General features: G+C 42.5%; 1 protein-coding gene across 2 annotated transcripts in view; it reads right to left on the reverse strand.

The window, feature by feature from the left end:
- The window catches only part of CERK (ceramide kinase), a 187,678-nt gene that overhangs the window by 98,830 nt on the left and 71,927 nt on the right, over positions 1 to 16,921 (reverse strand). For both annotated transcript variants that reach the window (XM_082254763.1, XM_082254762.1), the window contains 2 exons: positions 7,955 to 8,065; positions 4,918 to 5,040 (listed from right to left, as the gene is read on the reverse strand). In XM_082254763.1, the coding sequence (XP_082110889.1) occupies positions 4,918 to 5,040; positions 7,955 to 8,065 (234 nt within the window). The remainder of the gene's footprint in view (positions 1 to 4,917; positions 5,041 to 7,954; positions 8,066 to 16,921) is intronic.

The following is a 16,921-nucleotide window of genomic DNA, read 5'->3' on the forward strand; positions in this document are numbered from 1 at the left end:
ACAGAGCCAACAGCTTTGCGGACTGCAACACGCAGGGCATAGTATATTTGATGCAATGCACCTGTCATGCCTATTATGTGGGAAAAAACGGTGCGCCAGCTTAACCAGAGAATTGGCGACCGCCTATACTACTCGGAGGGTGGTAAGATACAAACTACAGTATCACGACATATAGCGCTGCACCACAAATATAATAACTCAGTTGTCAGCTTCTTTGTTCTGGAGGCAATACCCCCAGACCCTAGGGTTGGCAACTGGGATAAACGAGTACTCCAAAGAGAAACCTATTGGATAGAATTCCTTAATGCCACGGAGCCACCGGGCATTAATGAAGTGCTAACATACAAACCCTTTCTTTAACACACCAATATACAAGCATAGAAATCAAATTAAAGGTCACTTTGATTTTAACTCACAAAGTTATAATTAAGAGCATGTGAATGTTTAAAATGAATCCTAGATGATTCAGTTCCAGAGGTCCATGATGTGTGCAATTTGTGGGTCTCTCAGCAATGGAGGTAAAGATGTTTGCCAAATGAGAATAATGCTTACGTTTTGTAGGATATGCTGTACTGTAATTAAAATAGGTCTTACAACATGGTAATGTAAATAATTAACAACCGCTTATAAATATTATCTGATAATGTAAAGCTATTGGTACACCAATGAAAAAAACTGTACTGAACTGATTGTAAATTATTGAAATGTGTATGTGCCTTCATGAGTGTTTGTCTTGGCGAGCACGTCCCGGCCCCGGCACCCCCTGTAATGCAGTCATCTGATTTGGCCGATAGGTGGCGCAGTGGCTCTTCCCCCGGGGAGCGATGCGGCCTCTGGGCGGGAATGCATTATGTACTTCCGCCCTCACTTGCGGCTTTCGGGAGCCCACGATCACCGTGGAGCTCCCATATACAGCAGTGGGCGTGCGCCTAATGGCGCACGCGCACTTAGAGTCATTTCCCGCTGGAGATGACGATTGCCTGGGTTGGGGCTTAAATACAAACATACGCCGCAATGGCGGCAGAGAAGATGGGAAGCATGGCGGCAGGACTGTAAGGTAACAACTTGAAGCTAACAAACAGGTTTAATTGGGAGGAAAACATGGGGATTATACTTAAAGCCTTTTTTGCTTCCAACTTTGATTTATAGATTGTGTCAACGGCTGGGGAGACACCTTACCCTGTTAATATACAGGGACCCATATTTGACGGTTCAGGCAGGCGGCTGGGGTAATCCTAGTCAGCTGGAATACTAGAGTACCTTTGTCTGGTCCTATTCAGATATAAACAAGGTAATTGAATATAATAATTACGGCTATCTTTTTTCGAGACCTACCTTTTGTGAACTACTAATATCTTACAAATATTATTATATGTAAGTCAACACCTATCCCCTAATTCAATCCCCTATATCCCCCCTCTTTTTAGCCGTGTTAAAGCAGCACCTTCATGCTATAATGGTCCACCCCCATCTCCTCCATATCTATATGTAACCACTGAGTGACAAGTTAACCGGTAGGTATCCCTTTTATTCATATGGTGGTATTGACCACCAAATGATATATTAAACATGCTTAAATAAATATGGGACACATTTTTCTCCCTACAAACCTAACAAGGTGGAGGTAATATCTCGCTCTTTTTTCACTTCCTTGTTATTATCTCCTTTACAATATTCTACTCTAGCATTGTACTGGTATACTCTTTGCAACTTGTCTTATCTCTAATGGCCCCACACTCGCCGGGGAGACGCTGTGCATGCCACGCACTCCCCTATTTTTCCATCCAGCCATTAAGTATGCTGCATGCGGGTCATGTATGGGAGGGGGGCGGGGCCTGCTCTCCAAACATACAAACACTCTTAAGGTATCTATGTTAGTGCAATTCATTAATAACCATTTATGTTTTATAGACAGTAATGATATCTTTATCAAGCCAATCCACCCCTGAAGAAGCTTTGTATAGCGAAACATGTCGGGCAAGGATATAAGTGGTAGCATGAATAGCCCCACTTCAACTTAAAGAGGATCTTACTTGTCAAACAACTTTTGAACTGTCACCAATGCCTTATTGGTCATGTATATATATGTTTTTCATGTATGTTCGGAATGTCAATGTGAAAATCTAAATGTTTTTTTAATAACATAATTAAAAATATAATTTTTTTACAAATGCATGTGTAGTCGTACAATTTTGAGTATGATACCAGTAAAGTCCCCCTAAGCCCACACATCACCAATCCCCTCTCAGAGGAATTGGTAATACTAAATTAGTATATATATTACAGTAAAACTGCAGGAAAGGGCACTGGGGGGCAAATTAATGTGATTTTTTTATTATTTTGCAATGTATCTGTGTTATACATTTGAATTTGCCACCGGTTCCACCCCCCTGCGAACGTCACGTCGCAGGAGACGGAAGCCGGGGCACGGAGAGGATCGGGAGGAAGATCCGCCGCCAGACAACGCCGGGACACATCGCCGGATCCCGGTGACAAGGTAAGTAACCCCGCTTTCAGGATCCAGCGATCTTCCTAGCTGTACCCCGAGTGTGGCTCGGGGTTACCGCTTTTGGCTCTGAAATTTAACCCCACAAATTTAAAGCCACGCTCGGGAATACTGCTAGAAAGGTTAAATAAAAAAAAAAAGCAATCAAACTGTCATTAATACAGTTAGTTTCAGCCACTGTGGGGCAAATAACCCTTAAACTTCACAGCAGGACTAAGAGTCATTCAAGTACTACTCTCAGGCAGCTAAATTCCCCCCAGTCTCATCAGTCACTCAGCAGCCTTCTATTATATTTATTATACAGGATTTATATTGCCCCAATAGTTTGCACAGCGCTTAACGAAATGAAGGCAGGCATTACAGTTACAATACATTTGGTACAAAAGGAATCAGAGTGCCCTGCTCACTAAAGCATACAATCTAAGAGGGAGGGTCAATTGATACAAAAAGTAAATGCTGTGGGGGATGAGCTGATGGAGAAAGTGAAACAGTGTTTTAGTTAGAAGCCAGATAGGCTTCTTTAGAGTAGGGTTTTCAGGGATCATCAAAAGATAGATAGATTAGGAGACAGTCGGACAAGTTGGGGTAGGGAGTTCCAAAGGATGGGAGAAGCACTGGAGAAATCCTGGAGGCGAGCAAGGGAGGAGGTGACAATGGATCTAGAGAGCAGGAGGTCTTGGGAGGACTGAAGAGAGTGGCTTGGTTGATATTTTGAGGTCAGGTTAAATATGTAGCTGGGGGCAGAGTTGTGGATGGCATTGTAAACTATTGTTAGTATTTTGAATTTTACTCATTGGATGAGTGGAAGCCAGTGGAGGAATTGGCAGAGAGGGTTGGAGGACACTGAACGGTTGGTAAGGTGCATGAGTCTTGCAGCAGCATTCATTATGGACTGAAGGGGGGATAGTCTATGTAAAGGTAATCCAATGAGGAGGGAGTTGCAGTAGTCTAGAAAGATAACTAGGGAGTGATTTAGAAGCTTGGTGGGGTCATTGGTTAAAAAGGGGCATATTCTAGAGATGCTGCAGAGGTTAAGGTGGCATTACCTGGACAGGGATTGGATGTGGGCCTGAAAGGACAGTTCAGAGTCCAGGACTACCCCTAGCATCATGGCATATGTGGAAGGACTGATCACTGTGCCATTGATATGGACAGAGAATTCAAAAGAAGCTGCACGTGGGGGAGGAAATATTATGGGCTCGGTTTTGGATAGATTCAGTTTGAGGAAGTGGTGTGACATCCAGGCTGACATATCAGTTAGTAAATCAATGATGCAGGAGGTGACTGATGGGGTGAGCTGAGGGGTAGAGAGATAGATTTGGGTGTCATCAGCAAAGAAATGGTAGAGGAAGCCATGGGAGGCTATCAGCTGACCCAGGGAGGAGGTGTAGATCGAGAATAGCAGAGAATAGCAGAGGTCCATTTTTTTGGTTGTATTCAAAAAAATTATGTTTTTTTTTTAAATTTGTGAGTCACTATGATTCATTTCATGATGTGCCTTAGAAAGTCCAGTCATATGTTTTTGTGAAGAGTCAGTTGTGATTTGGTTTTCCAACCCATGTTTCCTCACAATCTCCTTTTTTCTTCCTCTTAAAGGTAGTTGTGACACTATCACTGTTCTGTCCCTAGCCTGAGCACAAAAAGCTTTGGCAGGGGCCCTCCTGCAGAAAGCTGGAGGAGGGAGCTGAAGATCAGCTTTAAAATGTGTTAGTAAACCCAGTTTTTCATCTTTTAAGGCTTACCTGTAGGTACCGTGAATATCTTCTTGCATGGTTTAGGAGATATTCAGAGTGCATGCAGCCAGTGACATCACCGCGCCCAGGCCAATCATGTAGCCGGAGTATGCGAACCCGGAAGGAAGACCGGGTGAAGATGGAAGCCCTCTCAGCAGTGACAGCACGGCACTGGAGGGCTTTGTTATACTATCATATGATGACATTGCCTTGCCTTTCCCCATCTTCAACTGCCATTTACTACAACTTTAAATAACAAAAATGTTATGAAGTCTGCAAGTTGCCATCTTGTAAACCACTTATCCCACAATGCCTGAGTGCTTATAAGTGTTCACTAAGAACCTTGTACTTGTCCGCATTTTTTTTTTTTTTTTAAAAAGGGGGCATTTTATTTTACACAGTGATATAATCCATTAAGTTAAAACACATTGTATGAGGTCAGGCAGTTGAAAAGCCAGAAAAGACTTCAGATGACCTCAGGTAACTTCAGGTATTCCTGACTCTCAAGCTGAAGTGCTAGACTCAAGCAAAGCCCAGCCACAACTGTTTCCAAGATCATTTGTTTTCTCAAAATCTTCAAGAAAAAAAAAAAAAAAAAAAAAGGAAGATAGAATTTCCAAATTGAGCTATTCAGACATAAACCAAACAAAACCGTTTTTTGTAGAATATGGAACATACTCTGTTGCTCAAGTAGATCATTAAGTGCTTGCAACCAATGGCAACACAGAAGCTCGTCACTACACCAGAACGTCACTGCTTTACACCGCCAGCGATGCTTCTTCGTTCTCTGTACATAGTGCACTAAAAAACACAGAAAATGCCATTATAAAATGTTACTATCACTGTAAAAAGGAGGAAAAATATAGATATGTAGACAGACACACACACTGAACAGCCATAACATTATGACCACCCACTTATACATCGGAGTAGGCCCTCCTTTTGTCGCCAAAACAGCCCCGACCGAAACCGCACTGATGGAGGCATGGTAGTGTTCCTCAAAGCAATATTACCATTATTGTACCATTACTGAACTATTTTTGCAGTGTGGCAGGGCGCATTATCCTGCTGAAAGAGGCCACTGCCATCAGAGAATATGACCAACCTACCACCTCCAGGCCCAAATAAATCGAGACTGATTCACTTTTTTCAGCAATTTGAACTTCAGTAGTTCTTCTATTGGATTGGACTACACAGGTAGCCTTTGTTCCCCACATGCATCAATGAGCATTGGCTGCCCATGTCCTTGCCACCAGTTTGCCATTTTTCTTTTCTTAGACCACTTTTGGTAGGTCCTCACCACTGCAGACCGGAAACATTCCAGAACAGATACAGTTTTGGAGTTGTTCTAGCCCAGTTGACTAGTCATTACAATTTAGCCTTTTTCAAAATCACTCAAATCTTTAAGGGTGCCCTTTTATTCTGCTTTCAACACATCAACTTCCAGAACAGGTTTACTTGCTGCCTTATACATCCCACCTACTTTCAGATGTCATTGTAGTAAGATACACAACGTTATTCACTTTACCTGACAGTGGTCATAATGTTACGGCTAATCTGTGTAGATACACACACAGTATATAATCATTTACACATTTACATTTCATTAAGGTAGAAGGTGTAGTAAAAATGACCAGACCTAAAATAAGCACACCAAACTTTACTTCAATTCATCTGAAGAATCTTAAAGTGAAAATGAATGCTCCAAAAAATGAATTCTAGCCAGCACCGTTCTTTGGTAGAAGAGCCTTTGTATGTCTCTTTTACCAAACACTGCCCAATTACCCTCTCTCCTAATATGTTTTTTTCTTTTTAATTTGCACTGTCTGCTCTGCAAGTGCCATGCTGTGGTATGCCAAAGAATGGGCTGATGTTGCAATGATGAAACTCCAGCTTACATTTTTAAGTGTTGCATCATTACTGGCTGCCCAATGGTTGAACAAAGAATGTGCCAATAGCAGAGCAGAAGGCATTAATAAAAACAAAACTCACAAAAAGTAAAAGTTTGCCATAATATGCTTGTGCACAGTTGCACCTTACAGCAAATGCTGCCTTCACCACTTCCCACTAGCCTCAGTTTTGCTTTAAAGTGAACCTGCGAGTACAGGACAAGAAAGATGCCTTTAATGCCCATCTTCCAAAAATGCTAGTTACCTGGCTTTCACAATTGATGCCTTGATTTTCTGACCCAGAACAAGCCTGTGGCATATAAAGTCAGAATTAAATTAGAACTCCTGATTCCAATGTTTGCTTCAGGTTAGTGGTGCAAAGTATTAAGATTACTGAATTTAACGTGAGAGACAGGAAATTTAACATTTTTAGGCGGATTACTCAGTACAGGTTTCCTTTACGCTGCCACCTTTGGATTTAGCGTAAAATTGCATTATTTAACACAAACATGTACAAGGAACACTGAAATCCCAATTAAAGTGTAACGAAAGGCAAATCCTTTTTTTTGGATAAAGTAGAGAGGGATTAGAACCCCTGTCGGTTTTTACTGCTGTCTGTGCCCCCATTAGGGAGATTCATCCTATTTGTCCTGTTATCACTGAAACTAAAAGTAAGTGAAACACGGAGGTGGATCGCTGATATTTTGGAAATGTGTGAGCTACAAAAAGCACAGGAAATTTGGTCAGAATTGATGGCAAGATGAATGCAGTATGTGATCAAAAAATACTGGAGGAAAATTTGCATTCATCAGCCCAGAAGCTGCGCATGGGACATACTTGGACAGTCCAACAGGACAATGATACTAAACACAAGGCCAAGTTGACCTGTCATTGGCTACAGCAGAATAAAGTGAAAGTTAGGGAGTGGCCATCTGAGTCCCCTGACCTCAATATCATTGAGCCACTCTGGAGAGATCTCAAGTGCAGTTCATGCAAGACAGCCAAGGAAATAGAGGAACTGGAGGCTTTTTGCCAGGGAGAATGGGCAGCTTTACCATCTGAGAAGATGAAGGGCCTCATCCACAAATACCACAAAAGACTTCAAGCTGTCATTGTTAAAGGGGCAATACATGATATTAGAAACTGGGGTAGGTCAACTTTTGATCAGGGTCATTTGGGTAGTTTCTGTTGTCATTATGATTTAAAAAGAGTAAACGCAGTTGATTGATAATAAAAGGCTTCAGCCAAACACTAACCATGAGTGAAAGAAAAGTTTTTGGGGGAAGTTGCCCCTGCTGGGAGAAAACAGTGATTATGGCTAGTCACAAGCATGTCCATAGATGGTTTGAATTGAAGTTCGAGAGGCATTGACCGGGATTTAAACCATGTATGGCCGGCTTTAGGGTGAGGTCACCATACATTTGGCGAGCTCTGGAGTGTCCCCTAATGAGATCTGAAATACTCATGGTTCCCAGGATGTCTCAAGGATTGTCACGTCACTCTCTCCAGTGTAGAAACAGGAAGCAAGGCAAGTATATTTTCAAAATATTTTTTCTCCAGGTATAATGCAGTGATTTTATATTGGGATACATAATACAGAGACCCTTCAAGGTTCAAGGTCTGCTTTAAACACAGACGAAGACAATAAAATTATGTTCACCTCAATGAAGGCTTCTTAGCACATGTAGTTGGCCTGCACCTGCGACCATTTTTTTAAATTCCAGTAGATGTTACTAGGTTTTAAGATGTGCATAATCACAGCATAATCAGTTTGATAAATATGGTACAATTACATGATCTGGTTTTAAAAGAAGAAAAACCTCTACCGGTAAAAGCATGAGGTTTGCACATGTGTTTCCACTGCATGCCATAGTGCTTCTCATCAATTTCCGCCTCTCCAACTGAAACAATCTCCGATACTGGGACAATATGACCAGCTGCAAAACAGAGAAAAGAAATGTAACAAACCCAGATGTTATTAGTCCTGACAAAGAAAAAAACTACAGGCCACTTGCATGGCAGCCTGCCTAGCACAGCATGAAGTAAAGATCTGTTAAGTTATGCTTGTCAAGATGTTTGGCTAAAATAAAACATGCAAAATGCTTATGAAGACAATTCACATGACATAACACAATTACATGAGTACATGAGTACAATAGTTAAAAGCTTCCTAGCTTACCCACTTTATAATTATACACCACAGTGCATCATCAGACTTCTAATGTTTTTATGAGCATTGTTCACACGCCAAAATAAGGAGCGATTATTAAATTATATGTACTTACAACATCAGTGCATAAAACTAGAAAGATAATCTTTAAAAAATAAAATACTGTCTGCTAATCAAACCAACTTTAATAGTATAAACTCCCATTATTAATCAACTTTTTTACACATGTGAGGATGAATAAATGACATATTAACAATACAATGTTAAAAAATTCAAAGAAAACTATTATAGGTCAATAGGCAGAGAATAAGTCTCTTGTTTAACATGCTGAAGACGTTAGACCCAAAAAAGGTCAAATCGCTTGAACATGCATCTTTACACAGGCAATCCGATCCCATCCGCCTGTCAGTTTTTCAGGCGGACCTGATCGGATGCTCCATGCATCCCCATGGGACACTGGATGTCAGGGGAGACATGTCCGCTGACACCAGCTGCTATCCGATTCCGATCCTGTCCGTGAAATCCGGACGGATGGGAACCCTATTTTCCATCCGTCCAGGGGATCGGATCAGATGAGAATGGACAGGCGGTCCGTTCTCATCCGATCTCCCCATAGAGAACAGTGGGGAATCTGACAGCTCCATCTCTGCACACAAAGCGGAGATGGAGCTGTCATCCGCCTGCTCAACGGGGATCGGCGGATCGATCCCCCGCTGAACAGAACAGACTCCGTCAATGTAACGGACCATGTGAAAGGACCCTAAAGGTTTATGAAGTGTCCAGACATCTTTAAAGGCTGCTAGTTCCCCCTAAAAAATAATACTCAAAGATCAGTAGAATTGAATGATCATCTACAGGTATAGCAATATCTAATCTACAAGACAGGATCCAATCTTTACGGGTTTGCACCTTAACCACTTGCCTACAGTGCACTTTCACCCCCTTCCTGCCCAGACCGATTTTCAGCTTTCAGCGCTCTCACGCTTTGACTGAGAATTACTCAGTCATGCAACACTGTACCCATACAAAAATTGTGTCCTTTTTTTCACACAAATAGAGCTTTATTTTGATGGTATTTGATCAATACTGGGTTTTTTATTTTTTGTGCTATAAATAAAAAAAGACTGAAAATATTGTGAAAAAACGAATTTTTCTTTGTTTCTGTCATAAAATTTTGCAAATTAGTCATTTTTCTTCACAAATTTTGGCCAAAATTTATACTGCTACTTATCTTTGGTAAAAATAACCTAAGTAAGTGTACATTATTTGGTCTTTGTGAAAGTTATAGAGTCCACAAGCTATGGTGCGAATCATTGAAAATTGATCACACTTGCTCACACCTGATGTACTGAAGGCCTATCTCATTTCTTGAGACACTAAAAAGTCAGGAAAGTACAAATACCCCCGAAATGACCCCTTTTTGGAAAGTAGACATTCCAAGGTATTTAATAAGGGGCATGGAGAGTTTTTTGAAGTTGTCATTTTTTCCCACAACTCTTTGCAAAATGAAGATTTTTTTTTTTTTTTTTTTTTTACAAATTGCCATATTAACAGGTTATTTCTCTCACACAGCACATGTATACTTGCAACTACACCCCAAAACACATTCTACTACTCCTCCTGAGTATGGCGATACCACATGTGTGAGACTTTTTCACAGCCTGGCCACATACAGAGGCCTAACATTCAAGTAGCACTGTCCGGCATTCTAGGAGCACAAATTACACATATAATTTCCTGACAACCTATCGCACTTTTGAAGGCCCTGGAGCACCAGGACAATGGAAACCCCCATAAAATGACCCCATTTTGGAAAGCAAACAGCCCAACGTATAATTTTTGAGGCATAATGAGTCTTTTGAATATGTCATTTTTTTCCACAAGTTTTTGGAAAATGTGGAAAGAAAATGAAAACACATTTTTTTTTACACAAAGCTGTCCATTTATGCAATATTTCTAACACATAGCATGTACATAGCAAAAATTGCACCCCAAAATACATTCTGCTATTCCTCCTGAGTATGGCGATACCACATGTGTAACACTTTTTCACAGCCTGGCCACACACATAGGCCTAACATCCAAGTAGCGCTTTACACAAAGTTGTCCATTTATCCACTTTAAGACTGGGCCTATTTTTGACACTTGGTGTTTACAAGCTAAAATCATTTTTTTTGCTAGAAAATTACTTGGAACCCCCAAACATTATATATTTTTTTTTAGCAGAGACCCTAGAGAATAAAATGGAGATCGTTGCAATATTTTTTATCACACCATATTTGCGCAGCAGTCTTCCAGATGCGATTTTTTTGAAAAAAATTCACTTTTTTGAACTAAAAAATAAGAAAACAGTAAATTTAGCCCAATTTTTTTCCATAATGTGAAAGATAATATTACGCCGAGTAATTAGATACCCAACATGTCATGCTTCAAAATTGCGCATGTTCACAGAATGGCGCCAAACATTGGTACTTAAAAATCCCCATAGGCAACATTTTAAAAATTTCTGCAGGTTACTAGCTTAGAGTTACAGAGGAGGTCTAGGGCTCAAATTATTGCTCTCGCTCTAACGATCGCGGCGATACCTCACATGTATGGTTTGAACATCGTTTACATATGTGGGCGGGAATTACGTATGCGTTTGCTTCTGCGCGCGAGCTAACGGGGACAGGGCGCTTTAATTTTTTTTTTTTTTTTTTTCCTATTTATTTTATTTATTATTTTTTTATTTTTACACAGTTTAAAAAAAAAAAATGTTTTGATCATTTTTATTCCTATTACAAGGAATGTAAACATCCCTTGTAATAGAAATAGGCATGACAGGTCCTCTTTATTGTGAGATCTGGGGTCAAAAAGACCTCACACCTCACAACTACACTAAAAAAGAAAAGAAAAAAAAAAATTGTTGAAAGAGGAAAAAAAAAAAAAGAAAAAAAAAAAGCGGCCCTTTAAACCGGTTGCTAGGCAACGTCTTTTGACGTAGCTCCGGTCCTCCAAGACCATAGAGTTGAGTGAGGGCCATCTTGCCCTCACTCGACTTCCTGTCTCTGAGGATCCGGGACCGGATAGTTTTCCCCGCTGCCGGCTGGTCCGGTAAGCTGGGAAAACGTCTGGGACGCGGCAGGAGGGGGGGGGGGCACCTGTTCCCCTGCACCGTAAGGGTAATTCCGCGGCGAATCCGCCACTGGGACCACCCTTATCTGAAAGCCGACCGCCCGCCGTTTCAAAAAATACCGGGGTTATGGGGGCTATCTGCTGCCATAACCCCAGTATTTAGCTCTTAATGGCTGACGCATATAGTAGTTAGGCGGTCAGTAAGTGATTGCATGCATATGGCAAACAGGTGACGATGACTGATGGGGTGACAGGTGACGATGACTGATGGGGTGACAGGTGACAATGACTGATGGGGTGACAGGTGACAATGACTGATGGGGTGACAGGTGACAATGACTGATGGGGTGACAGGTGACGATGACTGATGGGGTGACAGGTGAAGATGACTGATGAGGTGACAGGTGACGATGATTGATGAGGTGACAAGTGACGATGATTGATGGGGTGACAGATGACAATCACTGACGGGGTGACATGTGACGATGATTGATGGGGTGACAAGTGAGGATCACTGATGGGGTGTCAAGTGACGATGATTGATAGGGTGACAGATGACGGTGACTGATGGGGTGACAGGTGACGATGACTGATGGGGTGACAGGTGACGGTGATTGATGGGGTGACAGGTGACGGGCGATGGTCACTGATGGGTGACAGGTGACGGGCGATGGTGCACGGCGGTACTGAGGGCAGTCTCTGGTGACAGGTGAACTTTAGGCTACGTTCACATGTGAGCGTAGCGATCATGGGCAGAATCACTGCGATTCTGCCCGTGATCCAGAAATCATTGCAAATTGCGGGGCGCCTGTGCGTTGCCCGTGATTTGCAATAGCACCCCAAACGCTGTGCGATGTTGCTGCGATTTCCGCCTGCCGAATCGAGGTAACATCACGCAAACAACGCATGACGCCCCAAAGAAGCTCTTGTACCTTTTTTGGGCGTCATGCGTTGTTTGCGCGATGTTACCGCGATTCGGCAGGCAGAAATGGTGGCAACATCGCACAGCGTTTGGGGTGCTATTGCAAAAAATGGGCAACGCACAGGCGTCCCGCAATTTGCAATGATTTCCAGATTGCGGGCAGAATCGCGGTGATTCTGCCTGCGATCGCTGCGCTCACATGTGAACGTTATGGGTGTCAATTTCTGGGCACTGATGAGGTGACTGTTGGGTGACAGGTGACATTGGGGGGGGGCTGAGGACTGTGTGGGGGGACCTTTATTAGTGTGATTTTACTTTTACATGTGTACAGAGCAGTAACTCACTATTTCTAGCTCTGCTCTCCTCACACTGGAAACTGTATGAGGAGAGAAGAGCTAGTAACAGTGAGTTACTGCTCTTTGTTTACATTTTCTGATCGGCTGTGAATGGATTCACAGCCGATCACATAGTAAACAGTCACTATCAGTGACTGTTTACTACTGCCGGTGACAGCTGTGTTCCTACGGAACACAGTGCCACCGACATGACCGCGCTGCGCGCTCCCGATCGCGCATGCGCGGTCATCTCCCGGCCGCCTCCATTGTGATCGGCTGTGTCATTGGAACACAGCCGATCACGTGGGAAACAGCCACGCCCAGTGGCTGTTTCCCCCCTGCCGGTGACGGGGGGTGTCCCGGGGACACCCCGACACCGGCAGTGCACGGCGGCGCGCCCGCGATCGCGCGCCTGCCGTGCATTTCCTGGGTCACGTCATATGACGTCCGCCCAGGATAATAGCCGCACCGTCCCGCCGTCATATGACGGCGGGCGGGCGGTAAGTGGTTAATGTTACAGATCTTGCCACCCTAAATAATGTATAGTGTTCTAAACCAAAATGGCAACTGTCCCAATTTTTTATTTTTTTTAAACTATAGTGCCTTGAAAAAGTATTCATACCCCTTGAAATTTTACACATTTTGTCATGCTACAACCAAAAACGTAAACTTATTTTATTGGGATTTTATATGCTAGACTAACACAAAGTGGCACACTATTGTGAAGTGGAAGGAAAATGATTTTCAAAATTTTCTACAAATAAATGAATAATAAAAATAAACTGAAAAGTGTGGCGTGCATTTGTACTCGGCTCCCTTGAGTCAATACTTTGTAGAAGTACCTTTGGCTGCAATTACAACTGCAAGTCTTTTTGGGTATGTCTCTATCAGCATTGCAAATCTAGAGAGTGAAATGTTTGCCCATTCTTCTTTGCAAAATAGCTCAAGCTCTGTCAGATTGGATGGAGAGCATCTGAGCAGCAATTTTCAAGTCTTGCCAAAGATTATCAATTGGATTCAGGTCTGGACTTTGACTGGACCATTCTAACACAGGAATATGCTTTGATCTAAATCATTCCATTGTAGCTCTGGCTGTATGTTTAGGGTTGTTGTCCTGCTGGTAGGTGAACCTCCACCCCAGTCTCAAGTCTTTTGCAGACTCTAACAGGTTTTCTTCTAAGATTGCCCTGTATTTGGCTCCTTCCATCTTGTCATCAACTCGGACAAGTTTCCCTGTCCCTGCTGAGAAAAAGCTTCCCCACAACATGCTGCTGCCACCACCATGTTTCACAGTGGGGATGGTGTGTTCAGTGTGATGTAGAGTGTTCCGCCACACATAGCGTTTTGCTTTTAAGACCAAAATTGAACTTTTTGGCCTATCTGACCAGTGCACCTTCTTCCGCATGTTTGCTGTGTCCCCCACATGGCTTCTCGCAAACTGCAAATGGGTCTTCTAGTGGCTTTCTTCTTGCCACTCTTCCATAAAGGCCAGATTTGTGGAATGCACAACTAATAGTTGTCCTGTGGACAGATTCTCTCACCTGAGCTGTGGATCTCTGCAGCTCCCACAAAGTTACCATGAGCCTCTTGGCTGATTCTCTGAATATTGCTCTCCTTGCCCAGCCTGTCAGTTTAGGTGGATGGCCATGTCTTGGTAGGTTTTCAGTTGTACCATACTCTTTCCATTTTCAGATGATGTGTTGAACAGTGGGCCGCGAGATATTCAAAGCTTGAGATATTTTTATAAACTAACCCCACTTTAAACTTCTCCGCAACTTTATCCCTAACTGGTCTAGTGTGTTCCTTGGCCTTCATGATGCTATTTGTTCACCAAGGTTCTCCAACAACCTCTGAGGGCTTCACAGGACAGCCGTATTTATACTGAGATTAAATTACACACAAGTGGACTATATTTACTAATTAGGTGACTTCTGAAGGCATATGGTTCCACTAGATTTTAGTTAGAGGTATCACAGTAAAGGGGGCTGAATAAAAAAAGCACACCACACTTTCAGGTATTTGTAAAAAAAAAAAAAAAATGTAAAAACCATTGATTATTTTCCTTCCACTTCACAATGATGTGCCACTTTGTGTTGGTCCATCACATAAAATCTCAATAAAATATATTTACGTTTTTGGTTGTAACATGACAAAATGTGGAAAATTTCAAGGCACTGTAGCTTTCAGTTTAACCACTTGACCTCCAAGAGGTTTCCCCCCTTTCTTTACCAGGGTTTTTTTTTTTTTTTGCTATTCAGCACTGCGCTACTTGGTAATTGCTTGATCATGCAAACCTGTACACAAATAAATAATTTTTTTTCCACACAAATAGACCTTTCTTGTGCTTGTATTTAATCGCTGCTGGGTTTTTCTCTTTTGCTATATAAGCATAAAAATACTGAAAACTAAGAAAAATGTTTTAGTTTGTTATAAAAATTTTGCAAATAAAAATTTTTTCTTCAAAAGTTTAGGCCAAAATGTATACTACTACATTTGTTTGGTGAAAAACCCCAAATTAGTGTATATTATTCCACTTCATCTCTGGAAGATTTACCCCCCTTCATGACCAGGCCTTTTTTTGCGATATGGCACTCCGTTAACTTACAATTGCGCAGTCATGCGCCACTGTACCCAAATAAAATGTACGTCCTCTTTCTCACAAATAGAGCTTTTGGTGGTATTTGATCACCTCAGCGGGTTTTTTTTTTTGTGCTATAATTATAAAAAAACGACAAAAAAAAAAAAAGGGGATTTTTGTCTTCCTGTAAAATCCAAAAATCCATTTCTCTGCTGTTCTTTGGAGTTGGGTTTTTTTCTTCTGACACTGCTTTTTACAAAGTTGAACTGAACTGAATACCTATAGCAGGAAGTGGGAGTATACCCCAGGGACTGCCCCATAGGCATGCTCAATATTTTCTCTGCCTGGTGTCCTACTCCTGTAGGGGGCAGTATAACTCAATGGTCATGAAGAGGAAGAGTGTCTGTCAATTATATCAGTGAAATTGATTTTACAGGAAGTCAAAAATCCCCTCTCTCTTCCATTCATTGACCGACACAGCTCTCCATCTTCATGACCAGAGGGACGTCCCAAAGCAGTGTCAAACATGAAGGGTGGGAACAGCAGAACAAACTTCCCCAAGGCTAAACATGGCCAACCAGGTAACATGGAGCTCAACTGAGAACAACTGGAGCTCACCTGAAAAAAAAACACCCTCAAATCTTCTGAACAGCAGCCTGCAAAACTTTGCGGCCAAAAGAAGCACCCGCAGAGGCCAAGACTTCCACTTTAAAAAACGTTGTGAATGTGTGTACAGATGACCAAGTGGCCGCCTTGCAAACTAGCATCACTGATGCCCGATGACGGAAGGCTCAGGAGGCACTAAGCGCCCAAGTAGAGTGTGCCCTGACAGGGAAAGGAGGAACCTGACCCATAATAGAATAAGCCTGAACCACAGTCTGTCTGATTCATCTGGAAATGGTCACAGCAGAAGCAGCCAGCCCCTTGCGAGGTCCCTCCGTGAGGACAAAAAGGGAGTCTGACTTCCTAAACGACAATGTAGCTGCCAGGTACACTCTGCTAGCCAGAACCACATCCAGGGAATGCAAGGTAACTTCTTTAGGATGCTTAGGACACAGGGAGGGCATTACAATGTCCTCATTCAGATGAAATTCGGAGACGGCATTTGGAAGGAACCATTGACATGGTCGAAAAACCACCTTATCGATGTGAACCCTTAGATAAGGTGGACAAGACAGCATCGCCAGCTCAGACACCCTGCACGCTGAAGTAATAGCGACCAAAATGGCCATCCTTTGGGACAATGTAAGCAGGGGAATCTCCAGAATATTTGCAAAGGAGGTTTCTGAAGAACTGAACACACCAAATTGAGGTCCCACCGCCCCGGGGGAGCCAAGTGTCTCAGTCCCTGGAGGAAGGTATGCATCAAGGACTGTGTGGCCAATGGACGTTGAAAGAAAAAAAAAAAATCACCAAGGCCGAAACCTGGCCCTTGATGGTACTCAAGGCCAAACGCTGCTTGACCCCTCGCTGGAGGAAGACCAATATCTGAATCACCGAAAAGGAGCGAGGCTGAATTCCAAGAGACTCACACCACACTATGTACCACACTATGTTCGTCTTCCAAGTACGATGGTAAATCTTCTTGGAAATAGTGATTATTACACTTTTAAAAGCTAGAAAAACTGATTCAGACAACCCTTTATCCTTCAGCACCTGGCTTTCAACAGCCAA

This window comes from Pelophylax lessonae, assembly GCF_965119305.1.
Source record: "Pelophylax lessonae genome assembly, chromosome: 4".
Lineage (NCBI taxonomy): Eukaryota > Metazoa > Chordata > Amphibia > Anura > Ranidae > Pelophylax > Pelophylax lessonae.